The 22,188-nt window shown below is 46.0% G+C and overlaps 1 protein-coding gene across 8 annotated transcripts in view; it reads left to right on the forward strand.

The window, feature by feature from the left end:
• Window positions 1-22,188, forward strand: part of LOC134927840 (uncharacterized) — a 298,227-nt gene that overhangs the window by 46,002 nt on the left and 230,037 nt on the right. For 6 of the 8 annotated variants that reach the window (XM_063922888.1, XM_063922889.1, XM_063922891.1 and 3 more), the window contains 2 exons: window positions 20,780-20,812; window positions 21,457-21,489. In XM_063922888.1, coding sequence (XP_063778958.1) covers window positions 20,780-20,812; window positions 21,457-21,489 — 66 coding nt within the window. The remainder of the gene's footprint in view (window positions 1-20,779; window positions 20,813-21,456; window positions 21,490-22,188) is intronic. The other 2 variants (XM_063922892.1, XM_063922895.1) reach the window with 1 other exon arrangement.

The raw sequence follows: 22,188 nt of genomic DNA on the forward strand, positions 1-22,188 counted from the left end.
ACCCTTCCATTCAGCACTAAGAGCCTCTGTTCTCCCAGGGAACACCGAGCCGCAGCAATACCTTACTTACCTGTGACCCATCACCATCGGATACCGGCACCAAACTACCCTATACCATTTAATTAGGAACATAGTTATTTCTTCTTTGGAGTCCATGGTCTCCTCAGGGTTAACCCGGAGTATGATCTGGTTGGATACCAGGACTGGCACCGAACAATCAAGCTTTGTGAGGATCCCAAAATGCAGTGGGCTCCTCTGCCTTTGTACTCTGCCCCCATGCTCATGCACATCAGTGTTTTTCTGGTGCCAGCACTAAACAAGGGCTGCACACTGTAGCCCAAGCTTTAAATTTTTTCTTTCTATTTTTCACTGTTTTACCTTTTCAATGAGCAATCATCGTCTGGCAGTCCATCAGGAAGCCAGCGCTGATGCTCCAACACCCCCACCGGGCTGCAATGCCACAACTGGGTGTGTGATTTCGGCGGGGCCCCTGGCACACCCTTCACTAGCACAGGGGCTGGACTTTGCCTGGGCTGCAAACCGGATCCCGCTTGCATGACCTGTGTATTGCAGGTAGAAAGGTCTCCTGTCGGGGACCTGCATCTAATTCTCTGTCCATCTCCCTAGACCACTGTCGTGGACACGGTCTCTGACAGGGACTCCACTAGACCACCACAGAGCAGTACATGGCACAGGTCTAGGTGTTCATACACCTCTTTAATAAGGCCCGCTTAGTACTTGGGGTGAAAGACCTGCATGGGGGAGATGGTGCTTGACCTGTAGCCTTTTCCCCAGCTCTGGGTGCCATTTACTGCAGATTTCCCACCCTTGAACTGCCTCACTCTCCCTCCTTACCTCACAGAGACCCGGGCAGCTATCTTACAGCAAGGCAGCAAGTAGGTCACCGGGAACGCTGGGCTAAGTCTCCCTGTAAAAACGCCTGCTACGCCAGGTTTTTACATTTACTGATAATATCCTACCTGCTTCAATACAAGCTGAGTAGTTGATTCAAGTGTTCATTGCAGTATTATTGTACATTCTCTGCATTGTATGCTAGTGTGCTAGTTCTGCTGTCTGTTTTCACTTTCCTTTTTTTTTTTTTTTTTTCTATGTTTATTGAATAAAATACAGATTTAAATTGTTACAAAGCGCAAAAGAAGACCTTGTCAAACATAAGAAATGACAGTACACAACAGTGTATACTAATGCATCTAAAATCGAGCTGACATGTCCTGCATAATTCTGCATTAACATTTTCAAACCAAAGAGAAAAAGAGTAGAATGAGAGAGGAAGAAAAAGACCAAGAGCCGAGAATGCATAATAACATCCTAGTATACGAGTCCTGTTTTCACTTTCGGTGTATCTTGTATACCTATCCCTGTTATTTCTGTACCCTGGAAACAGGTGCATCTAGGGTTATTTCTCACAGTATGTATGTGTGTGTGTATATATGTGTGTATATATATATATATATATATATGTACAGTCGCATACTAAGCTCTGCATTTACATATAATTTTATTCTGTGCGCAGTGTGCGCTCACTTTGTTTTACTGATATGTCTAACAAAAGGGATGCAAACGAGTAGAATCCCCAGTGCTACTCTCCTTTTAAAGTTTGCTCAGCAGTGTTATCTGCAGAGGTGGTCATACATAATGGCCTCTGTGCTAACTGTTATACATCTCCTAGTCAGTCCACACCTCCTGCTCCCACGTATGAGCCTTACTGGGCGGCCTTTTCTAAACTGTTGAGTACTCTGGTAGACCGACTTACGCTCCCTGTCGTGTGACTCCCGCCCCCCCATGGCACTACCAGCCGATATAGTACCAATAGTACCTTGGGCGGATACACTGTCTAATCAGATGCAACAGCTAACGCAGACTCTGACTAGACAAAAGGCTCTGACAGATCATGCATGTGCCCCTGGTTCCTCTAAGCAGGCCACAGTACCTCATTCTCCCAATCCACAGTCCTCTGACATGTCTACTGAGGAGGAAGGCAGGCATACAGCTCTGTCTGACACAAACTCCTATGCTGCAGAGGAGGACGCTTCCATTTTGGTAGAAGTCCCTGCCCTAGTGTAAGCTATTAAACATATTCTTTATCTCTCAGATGAAGAACCCACACTGTTTGATAAGAAAACTGATGTGTTTAAAAAGCAAAACGGGATTAAAACAGAATTTCCCGATTCTGATCATTTAATGGAAATTAGGCAGGAACCCTGGAACACTCTGGGTAAAAAGTTCACTTTGTCTAACTGTGCTTTAGCTCGCTATTCTCTGCCAGCAGCTATCTGTGTCAGGTGGGAAACTCCACCTCCAGTGAACTCTCATGTCACAAGTGTCGTGGTGTCATCCACTCTGCTTGTCTCCTAACTGAAGGAACCGACAGACAAACGTATTGAAAAGTGTCTGAAATCTATTTATTCCCTCACAGGGGATATACATAGACCCACTGTGGCAGCTTCCTGGGCCTCAAAGGCTATAGAAGTATGGGCTCAGGCAATTGAACTGCCTTTGGATTTGTCTGATGAATGCAGAATGTATCTGACTCGTATCAAGTCTGCTTCTTATATTCAGGAAGCTTTATCTGAGGCTGGCGTGTTAACAGCGAAGGGGCCTGCTACATCTATACTAGCACAACTTATTCTTTGGCTACATTATTTTGAAGGTAGTTTTGGATTTCAAAAAAACTTTTTGGAAATTCTTCCTTTTTACGGGAGACCTCCTCGGTGAAGCGCTAAATAAAATTGTGACCTCTTTGGCTGCAGCCAAGACTGCCTTTTTGCCCCTGACTAATCCTAGTCAGCGGGTCAAAAGTACCACTTTTCGTACCTTTCGTCCACAAGGCAAAGCTAAAGGACAGTCATTCCCTAGACGGGCACGCACTGCAAAATAATCTAAGTCCAAGGCCTAGCATTTCTGGGCTGCTCGTCAACTTGCATCAATGCCTGACAAGCCTGCAGCCTGGGAGATCTCAAGGTGGGAGGCTGACTTCTGCACTTTTCACGAGTTTGGACGATGACCACTTTAGATGTTGTCTCTCACGGGTATGCTGTCTCGTTCAAGGTACGCCCCCCTCAACAGTATTTCACCACAGGCCTACCATCAGACCTGAAAAATGCTAAAATTCTGCAGACTGCGGTAAGTTCATCTCTACACTCAGGAGTGATTGTGCTAGTTCATCAGTCCCAACGGGACAGAGGCTACTACTCGACCCTGTTCCTCGTTTCAAAAGCAATGAAGTCACCCCGGCCTTTTATCAACCTGAAATCTTTGTATGTGAAAGTTACCAAGTTTCACATGGAAACGTTGCGTTCCATAGTTCTAGCCATGGAACCTGGGGACTTCATGGTTTCCCTGGATATACAGGATGCATATCTGCATATTCCTATTGCTCTTTCGCATCATCAGTTCCTGCGATTTGCTATGTGCAACCAACATTATGAATTCCAGGCTCTGCCGTTTGGCCTTGCTACGGCACCCTGATTTTTATTTTTTAAACAAAGGTCATGGCAGCATGTCCGTCGCCAAGATCTCTGAATTCTTCCGTACTTGGACGATTTTCCGTTTCTGGTGAACTTGCACAACATCCTCCTCGGTCATCGCCAACTCAGTGGCCTTCCTGCAACATCACGGCTGGATGCTAAATTGGATGAAATCCTCCCTTACTCTGTCACGAAGGATGGTACATCTGGGAGCATTACTAAACACTTAGTCAACGACTGATATCACCGGACAAGCTTTTCAAACTACAGAGCAAGATATGACACTACACAGTCTTCGAGTATCTGCATTCAGCAATGCAAATTCTCAGACTGATGGTGTCAACATTCGACATGGTTGAGTTCGCTCAGTTTCACTCTCGTCCTCTGCAAAGACTGATTCTTTCCAGGTGGAACCACCAACCTCATCGCATCAGATCACAAATGATTTCCCTGATGCCAGAGGTTCGCTGTCACTGACCTGGTGACTTAGGACCAGCAACTGAACAGGGGATGGTCCCTTCTGGGTCCTTCTCACGACAGATGCCAGTCTTCGCGGTTGGGGAGCGTGACCGAACAGCACTCGTTTCAGGGACGTTGTACCCGGGAGGAGACTCACTGGCCAATTAATGTGTTGGAGTTGAGAGCAGTGTTCAATACGTTGACCTTACAAGACAGACCAGTTCAGGTCCAGTCAGGCAATGCCACCACTGTGGCTTATATCAATCATCAGGGCAGCACTTGCAGCAAGGTGACGATGCAAGTCCAAAATTCTCAGATGGGCCAAACGTCCTCTACCGGCTATATCTGCGGTATTCATTCCGCTCATACTCGACTGGGAAGCAGATATCCTCAGTTGTAAGGTTGTTCACACCGGAGAGTGGGCTTTTCACACGGAGGTCTTTCAACTTCTGGTGGACGGATGGGGCCTACCAGACGTTTATCTCATGGCCTCTCGCCACAATCACAAGGTTCAAGTCTTCGGATCACGAACCAGGGATTCTCAAGTGGCATTCGCAGACACATTATCAGCTCCGTGGACCTTTCGTATACCTTACATCTTCCTTCCGGTAACACTTCTACCTCGGGTCCTTCGGAAGTTCAAACAAGGAGGAGGAAACCTCATACTGGTAGCCCCAGGCGTGGCCCACACAGCATTGGTTCTGCGATCTCCAGGCCTCTCCGTAACATAGTAACATAGTATCTAAGGTTGAAAAAACACAATTGTCCATCGAGTTCAACCTATTTGTGGTCTCCTATGATCAGTGGAGTATCCCCTTCAACTTCTTCATTACGAGAATTTCTCTCTCAGGGCCCATGTCTCCTTCTGGACCTGGCCCGGCTGTCTTTGACGGTGTGGCTCTTGAATCATTGATCCTAAAGGTAAAAGGATTTTCAGAAGCCGTGATTCAATCTGTTGAAGGCCAGTAAACCTATCTCAGCATGAATCTGCTATAGAGTATGACACACTTCATGTGGTGCACTGGCAAGCGTTATGATGCCACTACATTGCTAACCTCCAGATTCCTTGCATTTCTTCAGAGGTTTGTATCTAGGCCTTCGTCTTGCTTTTCTTAAAGTAGACATTTCTGCTTTGTCTATTTGGTTCCAACACAGGATTGCCTCATTACCTAATGTACACACATTCCTTCAAGGTGTCATTCGCATTCAACCTCCCTATGTACCTCCAGCGGCTCAATGGGATCTATCTGTGTTGTTGAACACTCTTCAAGAGGCCCCCTTTGAACCTTTGGAGTCAGTGGATCTCAAATGGCTGGCAGCCAAATCCACACTTTTTGGTTGCTATTGCTTCAACTAGAAGGGTATCTGACTTGGGAGCCCTCTCCTGTCGTCACCCTTTCCTGATTTTTCACCAAGATTGGGTGGTTCTCCGAACCAGACCTAGTTACCTCCCTAAGGTGGTTTCTTCTTTTCACCTTAAACAAGAGAGTGTGGTTCCAGCCTTTGCCTCACGAGGCTTGTCGGCAAAAGAACGTTCTTTGGATGTGGTCCAGGCTCTACATATCTTTCTGGAACATGCTGGCTCTATCAGACGTTCAGATGCCCTCCTCATTCGTTTTTGATTAAACAAGCGTGGCTGGCCTGCTAATAAGACGCTGGCCAGATGGAAAAGAATGATCATTGCACATGCTTACACTCGAGCTGACCTTCCAGTACCAGCTTCGATTTCGGCCCATTCTACTCTGTAGGACCTTCATGGGCGGTACGCCGTGGGGCGTCCCCCGAACGATTGTGCAAGGCGGCTACATGGTCTTCAGTCCACACATTTCTTAGGTTTTATGCCTTTGATACATTCGCCTCCCAAAATGCTTCCTTTGGACCCCCGATTCTCTTATCCTCCTTGGCGTGTCCCCACCCTTGAAGTACTGCTTTATTACATCTACGATGTTCCCTGTAGAAACCTATGTACCCTACTGAAGAAAGGAAGAGTTATGGTAGACTTACCTTGTGTTAACTCCCTTTCTCTAACGTCCTAGTGGATGCTGGGACTCCGTCAGGACCATGGGGAATAGCGGGCTCAGCAGGAGACAGGGCACATCTAAATAAAGCTTTTAGGATCACATGGTGCGCACTGGCTCCTCCCCCTATGACCCTCCTCCAAGCCTCAGTTAGGTTTTTGTGCCCGTCCGAGAAGGGTGCAATCTAGGTGGCTCTCCTAAAGAGCTGCTTAGAAAAAGTTTTTTTAGGTTTAAATCTCAGTGAATCCTGCTGGCAACAGGATCACTGCATCGAGGGACTTAGGGGAGAGATTTCCAACTCACCTGCGTGCAGGATGGATTGGAGTCTTAGGCTACTGGACACTTAGCTCCATAGGGAGTCGGAACACAGGTCCTCCTGGGGTTCGTCCCGGAGCCGCGCCGCCGATCCCCCTTACAGACGCTGAAGACGGAGGTCCGGAAAGCAGGCGGCAGAAGACTCCTCAGTCTTCATGAAGGTAGCGCACAGCACTGCAGCTGTGCGCCATTGTTGCTACACGTCTCACTGATTCAGTCACGGAGGGTGCAGGGCGCTGCTGGGGGCGCCCTGGGCAGCAATATTAAATACCTTTAGTGGCAAAATAAATACATCACATATAGCCATTAAGGCTATATGTATGTATTTAACCCAGGCCAGTTTTCTTAAAACCCGGGAGAAAAGCCCGCCGAAAAAGGGGCGGAGCTTATTCTCCTCAGCACTCAGCGCCATTTTCCTGCTCGGCTCCGCTGGTGAGGAAGGCTCCCAGGACTCTCCCCTGCACTGCACTACAGAAACAGGGTAACAAAGAGAAGGGGGGCATAATTTGGCGATATTGATATATTAAAAGCGCTTATATCAAAAACAACACCTTCTAGGGTTGTTTATATACATTTATAGCATTTTTGGGGTGTGCTGGCAAACTCTCCCTCTGTCTCCCCAAAGGGATAAGAGGGTCCTGTCTTCGATTAGAGCATTCCCTGTGTGGCTGCTGTGTGTCGGTACGTGTGTCGACATGTATGAGGACGATGTTGGTGTGGAGGCAGAGCAATTGCCGGTAATGGTGATGTCACCCCCCAGGGAGTCGACACCGGAATGGATGGCTTTAGTTATGGAATTACGTGATAATGTTAGCACATTACAAAAGTCAGTTGACGAAATGAGACGGCCGGAAAACCAGTTAGTACCGGCTCAGGCGTCTCAGACACCGTCAGGGGCTGTAAAACGTCCCTTACCTCAGTCAGTCGACACGGGTACCGACACAGATGAATCTAGTGTCGACGGTGAAGAAACAAACGTATTTTCCAATAGGGCCACACGTTATATGATCACGGCAATGAAGGAGGCTTTGCAGATCTCTGATACTGCTGGTACCTCAAAAAGGGGTATTATGTGGGGGGTGAAAAAACTACCTGTAGCTTTTCCAGAATCAGAGGAATTGAATGACGTGTGTGACGAAGCGTGGGTTAACCCAGATAGAAAACTGCTAATTTCCAAGAAGTTATTGGCATTATACCCTTTCCCACCAGAGGTTAGGGCGCGCTGGGAAACACCCCCTAGGGTGGATAAGGCGCTCACACGTTTATCAAAGCAAGTGGCGTTGCCGTCTCCTGATACGGCCGCCCTCAAGGATCCAGCAGATAGGAGGCTGGAAACTACACTGAAGAGTATATACACACATACTGGTGTTATACTGCGACTGGCAGTAGCCTCAGCCTGGATGTGCAGTGCTGGGGTAGTGTGGTTGGATTCTCTGACTGAAAATATTGATACCCTGGATAGGGACAGTATTTTATTGACTCTAGAGCAATTAAAGGATGCTTTTCTTTATATGCGAGATGCTCAGAGGGATATTTGTACTCTAGCATCAAGAGTAAGCGCGATGTCCATATCTGCCAGAAGAAGTTTATGGACGCGACAGTGGTCAGGTGATGCGGATTCCAAAAGGCATATGGAAGTATTGCCATATAAAGGAGAGGAATTATTTGGGGTCGGTCTTTCGGACCTGGTGGCCACGGCAACTGCCGGCAAATCCACTTTTTTACCTCAGACCCCCTCCCAACAGAAAAAGACACCGTCTTTTCAGCCGCAGTCCTTTCGCTCCTATAAAAACAAGCGACCAAAAGGACAGTCTTATCTGCCGCGAGGCAGAGGAAAGGGTAAGAGAGGGCAGCGAGCAGCCCCTGCCCAGGACCAGAAGCCCGCCCCGGGTTCTACAAAGCCATCAGCATGACGCTGGGGCTTTACAAGCGGACTCAGGAGCGGTGGGGGGTCGACAAGATTTTCAGCAATCAGTGGGCTCGCTCACAAGTGGACCCGTGGATCCTGCAGATAATATCTCAGGGTTACATGTTGGAGTTCGAAAGGTCTCCCCCTCGCCGGTTCCTAAAGTCTGCTTTACCAACGTCTCCCTCAGAAAGGACGTCGGTTTTGGAAGCCATTCACAAGCTGTATTCTCAGCAGGTGATAGTCAAGGTACCCCTCCTACAACAGGGAAAGGGGTATTATTCCACACTATTTGTGGTACCGAAGCCGGACGGTTCGGTAAGACCTATTCTAAACCTGAAATCCTTGAACCTGTACATACAGAAATTCAAGTTCAAGATGGAGTCACTCAGAGCAGTGATAGCGAATCTGGAAGAAGGGGACTTCATGGTGTCCCTGGACATAAAAGATGCTTATCTGCATGTCCCAATTTACCCCTCACACCAAGGGTATCTCAGGTTCGTGATACAAGACTGTCATTATCAGTTTCAAACGCTGCCGTTTGGTTTGTCCACGGCCCCTCGGGTCTTTACCAAGGTAATGACCGAAATGATGGTTCTTCTACGAAGAAAAGGCGTATTAATTATCCCTTACTTGGACGATCTCCTGATAAGGGCAAAGTCCAGAGAACAGCTGGAAGTCGGTGTAGCACTAACCCAGGTAGTGCTTCAGCAACACGGGTGGATTCTGAATCTTCCAAAATCTCAATTGACCCCGACAACTCGTCTGCTGTTCCTGGGAATGATTCTGGACACGGTTCAGAAAAAGGTGTTTCTCCCGGAGGAGAAAGCAAGGGAGTTATCCGAACTTGTCAGGAACCTCCTAAAACCAGGAACTGTGTCAGTACATCAATGCACAAGAGTCCTGGGAAAGATGGTGGCTTCTTACGAAGCGATTCCATTCGGCAGATTCCATGCACGGACATTTCAGTGGGATCTGCTGGACAAATGGTCCGGATCGCATCTGCACATGCATCAGCGGATAACACTGTCACCAAGAACAAGGTTGTCTCTCCTGTGGTGGTTGCAGAGTGCCCATCTGTTAGAGGGCCGCAGATTCGGCATACAGGACTGGGTCCTGGTGACTAGAGATGCCAGCCTACGAGGCTGGGGAGCAGTCACACAGGGAAGAAACTTCCAGGGCGTGTGGTCAAACCTGGAGACGTCCCTTCACATAAATATACTGGAGCTAAGAGCGATCTACAATGCTCTAAGCCTGGCAAAATCGCTGCTTCAGGGTCAGCCGGTGTTGATCCAGTCGGACAACATCACGGCAGTCGCCCACGTAAACCGACAAGGCGGCACGAGAAGCAAAAGAGCAATGACAGAAGCTGCAAGGATTCTGCGCTGGGCGGAGAATCATGTCATAGCACTGTCAGCAGTGTTCATCCCGGGAGTGGACAACTGGGAAGCAGACTTCCTCAGCAGACACGACCTTCACCCGGGAGAGTGGGGACTTCATCCAGAAGTCTTCCACATGATTGTGAACCGTTGGGAAAGACCAAAGGTGGACATGATGGCGTCTCGCCTCAACAAAAAATTGGACAGATATTGCGCCAGGTCAAGAGACCCTCAGGCAATAGCTGTGGACGCTCTGGTAACACCGTGGGTGTACCAGTCAGTGTATGTGTTCCCTCCTCTGCCTCTCATACCAAAGGTACTGAGAATTATACGGAAAAGAGGCGTAAGAACAATACTGGTGGCTCCGGACTGGCCAAGAAGAACTTGGTATCCGGAACTTCAAGAGATGCTCACGGAGGATCCATGGCCTCTACCTCTAAGAAGGGATCTGCTTCAGCAGGGACCTTGTATGTTCCAAGACTTACCGCGTCTGCGTTTGACGGCATGGCGGTTGAACGCCGGATTCTAAAAGAAAAGGGCATTCCAGAGGAAGTTATTCCTACCTTGATTAAGGCTAGAAAGGAAGTGACTGTACAACATTATCACCGCATTTGGCGAAAATATGTTGCGTGGTGTGAGGCCAAGAAGGCTCCAACGGAAGAATTTCAATTGGGTCGATTCTTACATTTCCTGCAAGCAGGATTGTCTATGGGCCTAAAATTGAGGTCCATTAAAGTTCAAATTTCGGCCTTATCAATCTTCTTCCAGAAGGAATTGGCATCAGTGCCTGAAGTACAAACTTTTGTCAAAGGTGTACTACATATACAACCCCCAATAGTGCCTCCCAGTGGCACCGTGGGATTTGAACGTAGTTTTGAATTTTCTCAGATCTCATTGGTTTGAGCCTCTAAAATCGGTAGATTTAAAATACCTTACATGGAAGGTAACCATGCTATTGGCCCTGGCTTCAGCCAGGAGAGTTTCAGAGTTGGCGGCTTTATCATACAAAAGCCCATATCTGATTTTCCATTCGGACAGGGCAGAACTGCGGACACGTCCTCATTTTCTCCCTACGGTGGTTTCGGCTTTTCACTTGAACCAGCCTATTGTGGTGCCTGCGGCTACTAGCGACTTGGAGGACTCCAAGTTACTGGACGTTGTCAGAGCATTAAAAATATATATTTCAAGGACAGCTGGAGTCAGAAAATCTGACTCGTTGTTTATATTGTATGCACCCAACAAGATGGGTGCTCCTGCGTCTAAACAGACGATTGCAAGTTGGATCTGTAGCACAATCCAACTTGCACATTCTGTGGCAGGCCTGCCACAGCCTAAATCTGTAAAGGCCCACTCCACAAGGAAAGTGGGCTCATCTTGGGCGGCTGCCCGAGGGGTCTCGGCATTACAACTTTGCCGAGCAGCTACGTGGTCAGGGGAGAACACGTTTGTAAAATTTTACAAATTTGATACTCTGGCTAAGGAGGACCTGGAGTTCTCTCATTCGGTGCTGCAGAGTCATCTGCACTCTCCCGCCCGTTTGGGAGCTTTGGTATAATCCCCATGGTCCTGACGGAGTCCCAGCATCCACTAGGACGTTAGAGAAAATAAGAATTTACTTACCGATAATTCTATTTCTCATAGTCCGTAGTGGATGCTGGGCGCCCATCCCAAGTGCGGATTGTCTGCAATACTTGTACATAGTTATTGTTACAAAGATCGGGTTATTACTATTGTTGTGAGCCATCTTTTCAGAGGCTACTTCGTTTTTTGTTATCATACTGTTAACTGGATTCAGATCACAAGTTGTACGGTGTGATTGGTGTGGCTGGTATGAGTCTTACCCGGGATTCAAGATCCTTCCTTGTTGTGTACGCTCGTCCGGGCACAGTACCTAACTGAGGCTTGGAGGAGGGTCATAGGGGGAGGAGCCAGTGCGCACCATGTGATCCTAAAAGCTTTATTTAGATGTGCCCTGTCTCCTGCGGAGCCCGCTATTCCCCATGGTCCTGACGGAGTCCCAGCATCCACTACGGACTATGAGAAATAGAATTATCGGTAAGTAAATTCTTATTTTTTACAAAGTACATAGGGTCTACATGACGCCCACCCTGATGCACCGGTCATCTCTGGGTTTTTGAAGCATTGGCCTCTAGATGCTTTCTCCTGTCGGTCAGAATGTGTTATGTGCCTAACATCTTTTCTCCTTTCTGCTTCCTGCATTGAGTTGGTTAACAAAACTGATGGCCTGTGCCTGGAGGCGGGATTATGGAAGCTGAGCATTTTGGGATACGCTTGAAAAGCTTTAACTGTTTGGTGCCTGGATGCCTCATCCACAACAACCCCCAATGTTCTATGTGGACCCTATGTACTTTAAAGAAAGAGAGTTAACAAAAGTAAGCCTACCATAACTTTCTCCTTTTTTTCAAACTAAAATACATTCTTTCCAAGGCCACTAGAAGAATTTTTTTTTTCTCCCTACTAGTTGCTTTAGGGCCAAGGTACCTCTGTTTTGTTCCCTAGGTTCCTATGGGAAGGCGAGGGTTCAAACTGCTACTTTTGGTGAGATATAGAGGTTGACAGGCTTGGGCAACTTGATAACCAGCTCCCATTCCTTCTGACAGACAGCATGATTGGATTGAAGCTCGTCCTTGTTTTCCTGTGAGGGCACATCTGCTTGTCTCCCTCTGCATGCATTCTAAAGTAGCTGTCCTAATGTCCTCTTTAAATGGATTTTTCACTACAATAACAAAAAGCATTTTTGTTCCTGAAATGGGCCATTTATTCCTTTCTTTTTCATCCACTAGGGGTCACTGGAGTACTCTTGGGATATGGACGGCTTCCACCGGAAGAAGGCACTGAATAAATTAATTTTGAGACTACTCCTCCCCTCCATATCCTGCAGCACTTCAGTGTTTTTTCTGTGCTCGACACAGTTAGAAGGCATAGTGGAGCTCGTCCACAAAGTATTGGAATTTTTTCTAAGTTTTTTTTTTCTTCAATTTCCACGTCCTTTCCCCCCTTCTAACAGGCGTGGGTCAGGGACAGTGGAAGCGGCTGAGTAGCCGTGAGTGTCGGACCTCTCTGTAAAGAGCTCCCTCACTCCACTTGCAGGCTGCCTGCAGGAAAGCTGGACGGAGCTTGGATGAAAGCCCCGTCATAGACTTTTGTCACGGTCCAGGTATGTTGGGTTGGGGCGGTCAGCGCTTGCTGCCGCTCCACTGTTGGGGATTGTTGGGTACTCACCGCTGCCCGGAGCGCGTGTACATGGGCCGCTTCACGGTCCATGCGGCGCGCTCTCGCTCTCCGGCTCCCAGCATCCTAAGAGACCGCTGTTCCCTGCGCAGCAGCAGCGCTGCTTGGCTACACAGACACGCCGCTATGCTGTGTGTGGCGGGCGGGAGCACGTGTGCATAGGCCGCTCCACGGCTCTATGCAGCACGCTCTCTGCTTCCGCCATCCGCCCGCAGCAGCCGAGGAGTTCCGTTGTCCGGGGTCTACAGGACAGGCCGCTCACACGGCCCTTTGCAAAACTTCCACAGGCCCAGACCCGGTGCTGTACACGGAGGTCGTGGGAGTGGGGGGAGACTTTAACAGTATTTGGCAGTGTCAAGCTTTTAGGAAAGACTTGGTGCTTAGTATGTTTAATGTTCTCCTGTCTGTTCCAGGTTTCCTATTTTACATCTCGGCTAAGAGTGGTACTAGGGGAATTTTGGGGTCAGTTTTCGTATTGCTGGCAGGCACTGCACTTGCCTAGATATATACCAGGAACTTTGGTGTTATTACTGAGTCGTGCAGTCTGTCTGTGTGGAGTTTGTATTGTCTGTCTACATAATGAGTAAGACACCAGCAAAATCTAAGAAACATTTGTCATGTCATGTCTGTAAGAGTGTGTTGCCTGATGGATCCACCACATGTACAGCATGTGTTGTTAATACAGCCATAAATACGATTTCCATTCCAGAAGTAAAGCCAGCATCTCAGGACCCTCCATGGGCTTTACTTGCAGATGTATTAGTTGGTTTACAATCAGAGCTGGCCGCCTCTCGTGAAGAAAGAGAGGCGGCAAGATCTGAGTTTAAGATGAGACCATTTGAGTTACCTGGGGAGTCTCAAACTGGTCATAAGTCCACCTTGAGTGGAAAAGATAAGTTTCCTTTTCCTACTAATTTTCCTGCCTCTGGGATACTAGATCTCACTGAACAGGAGTATGAGGAGGGCGAAATAGAACAACAGTCAGAAGGTGACGACTTTGACAGCCCAGGTATTGACAATCTCATCAGAGCAGTTCGTCAGTCGCTGGAGTTTACGGAAACTGAGGAGCCACTGACGAATGATGAAGTAGTCTTTACTAAACGACAGAGATCTCCGATGTGTTTCCCTATCTCGGAATCTCTTAATAAAATGTTACTGGAGTCACGGAAAAATCCGGACAAACGGTTTTCTATTCCTCGTAGATTTAAATCGAGTTACCCGTTTCCAGAGGCCATGACAGCTACATGGGAGAACCCACCATTGGTGGATTCATCCGTATCTAAACTTACGAGGAAGTTAACCATACCAGTACCAACTGCTACTACGCTTAAAGACCCTGCAGATCGTAAAATAGAGGCTATGCTAAGGTCCATGTATACAGCAACTGGAGTGCTGTTAAGACCTGGGTTGGTTGGCATTTGGGTTACTAAAGCTTTAATGGTATGGATAAAAGAGCTCAAATCGGCTCTGCAAGAGGATCATCTTATACTTCTCGCGGTTCAAATCTGGGAAGCTGCTGAATATCTATGTACAGCTTCTACTGACGTCTGTCAGCTTACTTCTCGCCTGTCCTCATCGCTAGTCACAGTACGACGAGCACTTTGGCTGCGTTCGTGGCAGGCGGAGACGGAGGTTAAAAAAGGTATAGAGGCATTGCCTTATGATGGCGAGAAACTTTTTGGTCCTGAATTGGACAAATGGATTTCTGAGGCTACTGGAGGGAAGTCTGTTTTTCTTCCATCGCCTACAACTATACCTAAACGGAAATATTCTGGTCCGGCGTTCAAATCCTTTAGAACTCGGCCCTTTCGTGGGCAGGGAGGAGCAGTCACGCCGGGCAGAAGAGGTCGGGGACGTAGTGCCCGACAATCCAATGCACGTCGTCAAGACACCAAGACCACTAACAAACCAGTGGCATGACGGGCTCCCAGCCCATCTCGGATCTCCAATTGTGGGAGCACGCCTTCAGAGCTTTCAGGGGGCGTGGCTGCAGACGTCCACAGATGGGTGGATCCGCAATTTAGTATTAGAGGGTTACAAAATAGAGTTCGATTATCTTCCGACAGGAAGATTTTTCACGACAGGACTGCCTGTGTCGGACGACAAGAAAGCAGTTCTGCAGGTTGCCATTCAGTCTCTGCTGAATGCTGCAGTGATAATTCCGGTCCCTGTGCAGGAACAGGGGCAGGGTTATTATTCCAGTCTGTTTCTGGTACCAAAACCAGATGGCTCAGTCAGACCAATATTGAACCTAAAAGGGTCTCAATCATTACGTCACTTACCACAGATTCAAGATGGAATCTCTCAGGTCAGTAATTGCAGGGTTAGAGCCACAGGAATTCATGATTGCACTAGATCTCAAGGATGCGTATTTGCACATTCCGATCTGGCCACCTCACCAGAGTTTCTTAAGGTTTGCGATAAGGCGAGACCATTACCAATTTCAGGCTCTACCGTTTGGCCTCTCATCAGCGCCTCGGGTATTCACCAAGGTAATGTCCGTGATGACAGCTCATCTCAGGTCCCTAGGGGTAATAATTGTTCCGTATTTAGACGATCTTCTCATAAAGGCTCCGTCTCAACAATTGCTTCTCCAACATGCCTTACTAACGTACAATGTACTAGTTCAGCACGGTTGGATAGTCCGTTTAAAGAAATCACATCTAATTCCGTGTCAACGACTTCAATTCCTAGGGATGATTCTCGATACAGTAAAACAAAGGGTTTTCCTGCCACAACAAAGTACAGGGCATTCGTCATCTGGTGCAATTAGTGCTCAAGCCACGCACAGTCTCAGTACATTTGTGCATTCGCCTTTTAGGCACAATGGTGGCGGCTTTCGAAGCACTTCAGTTCGGAAGATTTCACTCACGTCCGTTTCAACTGGAGGTGTTAGCACAGTGGTCGGGATCACATCTGCAGCTGCACCACAGGGTGAGGTTGTCACCACAAGTCAGGGTGTCTCTTCTCTGGTGGTTAAAAATACACAATCTATCTGCAGGGAGACGATTCGGCGTCGCGAATTGGATAATTCTGACAACAGACGCAAGTCTCAGAGGTTGGGGAGCTGTAGTTCAGAGTTATCGGCTCCAGGGCCTCTGGGCGGATCACGAAAGATCGCTATCCATAAATGTTCTGGAACTCATGGCGATTTACAATGCTCTAAGACAAGCGGTGTACATGTTTCGTTTTCAGACTGTTCAGGTGCAGTCAGACAACGCGACGGCAGTCGCATACATAAACAAACAAGGAGGAACGAGAAGCCGCATGGCTGCGTTTGACGGGGTGGCTGTTGAAAAGGCCATCTTAAGGAAAGAGGGCATTCCTGAGTCTGTTATACCAACCATGGTACGAGCTAGGAAGCCGGTTACGGCAGCTCATTATTATAGAATTTGGCGTACTTATATAGGTTGGTGTGAAGCTCGGAAATTTCCGACATCGTCTTTTAAATTATCCCGTCTTTTGTTATTTTTACAAATGGGGTTAGATGGAGGACTACGTCTTTCCACACTAAAGGTGCAGGTATCTGCGTTGTCAATTTATTTTCAAAAGAAATTGGCCTCGTTGCAGTCAATACATACGTTTCTACAGGGTGTAAAGAGGATACAGCCTCCTTTCATTCCACCTACAGCACCATGGGACTTGAATCTGGTTTTAGATTTCTTACAGTCCGATTACTTTGAACCCTTACAACAAGTGGATATTAAATTTCTCACTTGGAAAACGATTTTTCTTTTAGCCTTAGCTTCGGCTAAGCGTGTTTCAGATTTGGGTGCCTTGTCATGCAAGTCACCGTATTTAATTTTTCATGATGACAGAGCGGAACTTCGGACGAATCCCGTTTTTCTACCAAAGGTAGTGTCGTCTTTTCACATCAATCAACCAATAGTAGTTCCTGTGTTAACAGGAGATTCTGGAACGTTGGATGTGGTTCGCGCATTGCGCATCTATGTTTCCCGAACGTCTACTGTGCGTAAGACAGATACGTTGTTTGTTCTCTATGACGCAGCTAAGAGGGGTTGGCCAGCCTCTAAGCAGACCTTATCCAGATGGATCAAACTGACTATACGTCAGGCTTACCTTTATGCTAAGTTACAGCCACCTACTTCAGTAACAGCTCATTCCACACGTTCTGTGGGGACGTCATGGGCAGCGAGTCGTGGGGCTTCTACGACACAGCTTTGCCGTGCGGCTACTTGGTCGTCAGTGCACACGTTTGTGCGCTTTTACAAGTTTGATACGTTCGCGGCATCAGCATCTAGCTTTGGCCGTTTAGTGTTACAAGTGCCAAACAGCTCTCCCGCCACGGAGGAGACTTTGGTACATCCCAAGAGTACTCCAGTGACCCCTAGTGGATGAAAAAGAAAATAGGATTTTGGTACTTACCAGGTAAATCCTTTTCTTTGAATCCATAGGGGGCACTGGACGCCCACCCAGAGCAGTTTACCTGTTTTAGGAGTCCAGTGGTTCTTATGGTAACACACTTTCACGACTGGTTTAAATTTAACAAGGGTTAATCAGTTATGGTGTCAACTGTTTAGTTGTCTGTTACGTTGTGTCAACTTTATTATTGTCTGTGAGACTATATGTAATTCTCCTTTTGTCAATCTCTCTATCGATCCTGTTCGGCTCAGTAAAAAACACTGAAGTGCTGCAGGATATGGAGGGGAGGAGTAGTCTCAAAATTAATTTATTCAGTGCCTTCTTCCGGTGGAAGCCGTCCATATCCCAAGAGTACTCCAGTGCCCCCTATGGATTCAAAGAAAAGGATTTACCTGGTAAGTACCAAAATCCTATTTTTTTCCACACGCCAAACCTGGAACAGCAGAGAGGTTTGGTGTTTTTACTCAAATATTTTTGTTCAGAAAACTGTTTCTTTTGACAGTGTGAATTTTGAAATCCCTAAATGTACGTGTTTAAGATTAAATTGTTGCATTCTTAATTAGCATGGTTGAGTTCATTATGTCAAAGGACATATACTTTTCCACTCTGGAAAGTACACCTGTGAAAGCTTCACCATTTAATACCATCCAATTTGGGCCCTATAATTCGGCCTGCCTACAGGCCGTAGAATTCCCAAAAATAATTGCAGTTATGGCTGCTCTTTCCAGATCCAGGTATTGACTCTCCTCCTTTGGACAATCTTCTTATAAAGGGAAATTCCTTGTTTTTTCTGCTATAGAGACGGCCTGTATGTTGGAAGCAAACGGTTGGATTTTCAATATCAAGACCTCCAACTTGACTCTCTCCCAGTGGATGATATTACTGGGCCTTCTGTTTGACTCTAAAAAGCAGTGTGTGCTTAATTTAAGTTATTTGGTCAATTCACCTTTTATCGAATGGTCCCAAGGAAGGTGATGCCCACTTCTGAGACCATGCAATTTATTTCATTCAGATGGCTTTTAAAATGGATCAAGTTAGACCAACCATTTACCAGTCAGCTCTTCAGATTTGCTCCAAAGTGCATCTTTGCTTTGTTAGTGACTGAAGTGAAACAATCAAAAAGGCTCAATTGGTCTACATCTCGGACTGGAGAATCGTGGAAAGGGATGCCAGCCTGCTGATGCTTGGAGGCTGTTGATTTTAATTCTTGGTTGCAGTGTCTTTGGACTCTAGAGGATTCAAAGCGCCCAATAAGCATGTTCAATTTCAGGATGATTTTCAATGCTCTAGTCAATGGACATCCGTTCATCAAAGAATGTCCATTGTGATCTATTCAAACAATGTCAAGACCATTGCTTATGTAAACCACTAAGGGGACATAAGCCGTGTCCTGGCTATGAGAGAGACAATAGGATCATGCGTTTGGTAGAATAAAACATTCCAGTTATCCAAGTGGCTTTTTTTCTGTGGGTGAAAAACTGGGAAGTAGACATACTCGGCAGACAAACCCATCCATCCCGGATCCTGATCTTTCAACAGCTGATGGGTATGTGGGATGAAACAAGTGTTTACATGTGGCACATTGGCTGAACCTTACGTTGGAGTGCTTCTTCTCCAGGTTAAGGGACTCAAATGTTTCTGATAAAGGATGGGAGTCTTGGAGCTTCCATCTATCTTATCTATTGGCTCCTGTAGAGCTTCCACAGGTCTTCAAAAGAAAATTAAGGCATTGTGCATGCACTTGACATTCTAAGCATTGCAGAATGCTCAAATGGAAGATTGTCCTTTTTTTTTTTTTTTTTTAGCCATCTTCATATCTAGAAAAGTTTTGGAACTGGGGTCTCTTTCGCATTTCCTCATTTTCCAGGGCTGTGTTTAGAACCAAACCTCGCTTTTAGGTGAAAGTGATTTTGATTCTGTTAAGTCAATAATAATTATGATGAGACTTCCTTTGTGATGATATTCAGCATATAGAATTTATTATCAAAGAGGGAACCACGCCCAATATTCTGCACAGAGGAGCGTGGACGAAGACAGAGTTTATCAGTGCCGTGCTTTCAGAGCATGGCACGTACATATTTATACCTTAACATTATACATTTATTCATAACTGATCTTTATACAAGGTGTACATAAAGATAAAATTAGAGCGATACATTGGTTGATGGACAAAAAGGGTAAATGCCAAATATGGTCAGATTAGTTAATTGAAGAGTGGTTTTAGAGAGTGGTTTTATCCATAAGATGGCAGACTTGTCCATGAATCTTAAATCTCCTATACATAACAATTAGGTTCTCCAATAGGCTTCGTTGTCATAAAGGTAATTCTTGTTCATAACGTATTGTCCAAAGTGAAGGTCCATCAGACATTTTATGTCCTTTTTCTGTCACAAAGTCTTGTATAATATCATTGAACCGTAGTAATCTACATAAAAGCCTAGATACTAGCCACGTAAACGGGATGCGGTCAACATCCCGCCGGACGGAAACCCGGTGGTCGAAATACCGACGCGGGAATCCCGACCGGCACAATCCCCACATTCTCCCTCCGTGGGTGTCCACGACACCCATAGAGCGATTAATATAATAGTGTGGCGAGCGAAGCGAACCTGCAAAGGGGCTGCATTCCGCTTGCCACCCCTATCGGGATTGTGAGGTCGGGATTTCGACTTCCGGAATCCCGACCTCACAAAATCTATTTACTAATCAATTTAAAGTGCCCAGGGTTTCTGCACAATGCACTAAATGGTGTTTCTATGGTCTCTCAATAGACTGAGAATAGGTTTTAACAGAGTTATGGAAATCCCCATCTTTTGCTTCTAAATGTGAGCAGTTATATTTAAGTTTCTCTTTACATTTCAGAAGTCCAGAGGCTTAAAGGTGCATGCACACTAGGCTATAATAGTAAACGACGTCGCTCATTTTGCCCTTTCTGAGCGACATTGTTTACCATATTGGCCAGTGTGTATGCAGCCGCCACCGAGTGATGTGCGGCCCCGCGGGTTGTTAATGACCTTCTGTTGGCCATGCATGCAGCTCAAGTTGGACTATCGTCCAAAAGCTGCATGCACAGTCCGGCCGTGGTGTGATGTTACTGAGCGATATCGTTGTCATATGGCTGTGTGTACGCACTGCTACCGACCACCCCAGCAGGGAAAGGAGAGCATATCGCCTAGTGTGTATCCACCTTTACACCACAAGGATCCCATGTAATGATAAACAAACATTATTATTATTATTTTTTTATAAACGTACACTTGTTCATTCTATACATGTTTGCAGGGTTTCATGTGTACAGAACACTTGGAACTGGAAATTAGGCTGTTTTAAATTTAAACCATGGATTGGAGAACCCCCTATTACCCCTGTTTCCAGAGTTACTCGCATTAGCTGCATCTAGAGGCCCATGGCGCTCTTATCCAATGCCCAATTACAGCCAATCGGCTACAAGTGGAGATGCACTGTAATCGGGTCCTCTGTGATTATGATATCACATGGCTTCTCTCAAAGTGAAATCTAATCATTGTTGCCAACTTCTTCTGAATGTGAACCTTACAGCTTTTTATTTTTACATTTAAGAAACTAAGAAGACGGACACCACAAAGAAACCAGGTATAGAAGAGTTTACTTTTATATATACTTGCATGTGGTAAATTTATCTAGAATACTTGAGACTTGAGGTTTTCTGAGTTTTTAACGTGATACATATGATATCCCAGGAGACAGGATGCCGACTGTCACTATCCCGACAGCGGGCTTGCCGCGCATCGGGCCCGGTGGCTCGCCACAGGTTCTATTCCCACTCTGTTGGTGACATGCACCCACCAACAGAGAGTGAATACTGGGTGGGTGTCGGCATTCTGGCATTGGTCTCCTGAATGCTGGGATCCCTACAGCCGGTATATTGACTACATCCCTTTTTAGCCATAATTGTGCAACTTTACTCGGCAAACACTTAATTTTTTACACACCATGGGGTATATTACTAAAGTGTGGGTTTGTAGACGTGAGATGTTTCCCATAGCAACCATTAGCTATCTTCTAGGAGGTGCTAGATAAATATGTTGAATGTGGTTGCTTTGGGAAACATCTCAACTTCCTTTTCCTCATTCTTTGATTGCTTTGTGTAGCTGCATGAGGCAGCACTCTGATAATGACACTGTGTGTGGTTTTGATCAAGGTGACTACTGTAAACAGACACTTATTATCAAATGTGAGCAATTGTGTGTTACAGCTTTATTCTTTTTTTCTTTAAGACAATCGGAAGATTAACCCCTCCACTGCTCCAGGTAAAGATAAATATTCTATAATTTTATATATATATATATATATATATATATATATATATATATATATATATATATATATATGAGCACTACTGATCTCTAGGTGGCACCTGTGGAAAAAAAAGATAGACAGTGTAATAAGTGTTTTAATAGCCCCTGTTCCGGTATTTTTTGTTGGCGAGCCGGAGGGTGGTTTGAGAGGTTTTTAGTCCATTTGTCTAACCCTAATCTAGACAAATAGACTTAAAACCTCTCGTATTACCCACCGGCTCACCGACAAAAAATACCCGAAAAGGGGCTGTAAAACATTACACTAATGTATATCTTTTTTTCAACTAGAAATCAGTAGCGCTCATATCTTGTACATCTTAATATTTTTTTAAGGAGCAGCTTTCATACATTAGCGCAGAGGTATTTTTAAATTCATTTTTATTTTTGTTAAATTGCACCCTTGCTGGTAATAGTTTCCCCATTTGTTTCTTTGTTTGGTATACACTGGGTAATATAGTATTATCCATTGGGGTGCTGCAAGTCTATAATAGATTATATAATGGTTATACTGATTGTGCCTGGTACTACTGTTCTGAGAAATAAATATTTGACTGCTTAGCGAGTCATTATTAAATGTTTATTAGTGGGGATCCAAATTCTGGCTAAAAGCCGCAGAAAAACACCAAAGTAAAAGCATTTGCATAAATACAC

Source organism: Pseudophryne corroboree, chromosome 5 (assembly GCF_028390025.1).
Source record: "Pseudophryne corroboree isolate aPseCor3 chromosome 5, aPseCor3.hap2, whole genome shotgun sequence".
Classification (NCBI taxonomy): Eukaryota; Metazoa; Chordata; class Amphibia; order Anura; family Myobatrachidae; genus Pseudophryne; species Pseudophryne corroboree.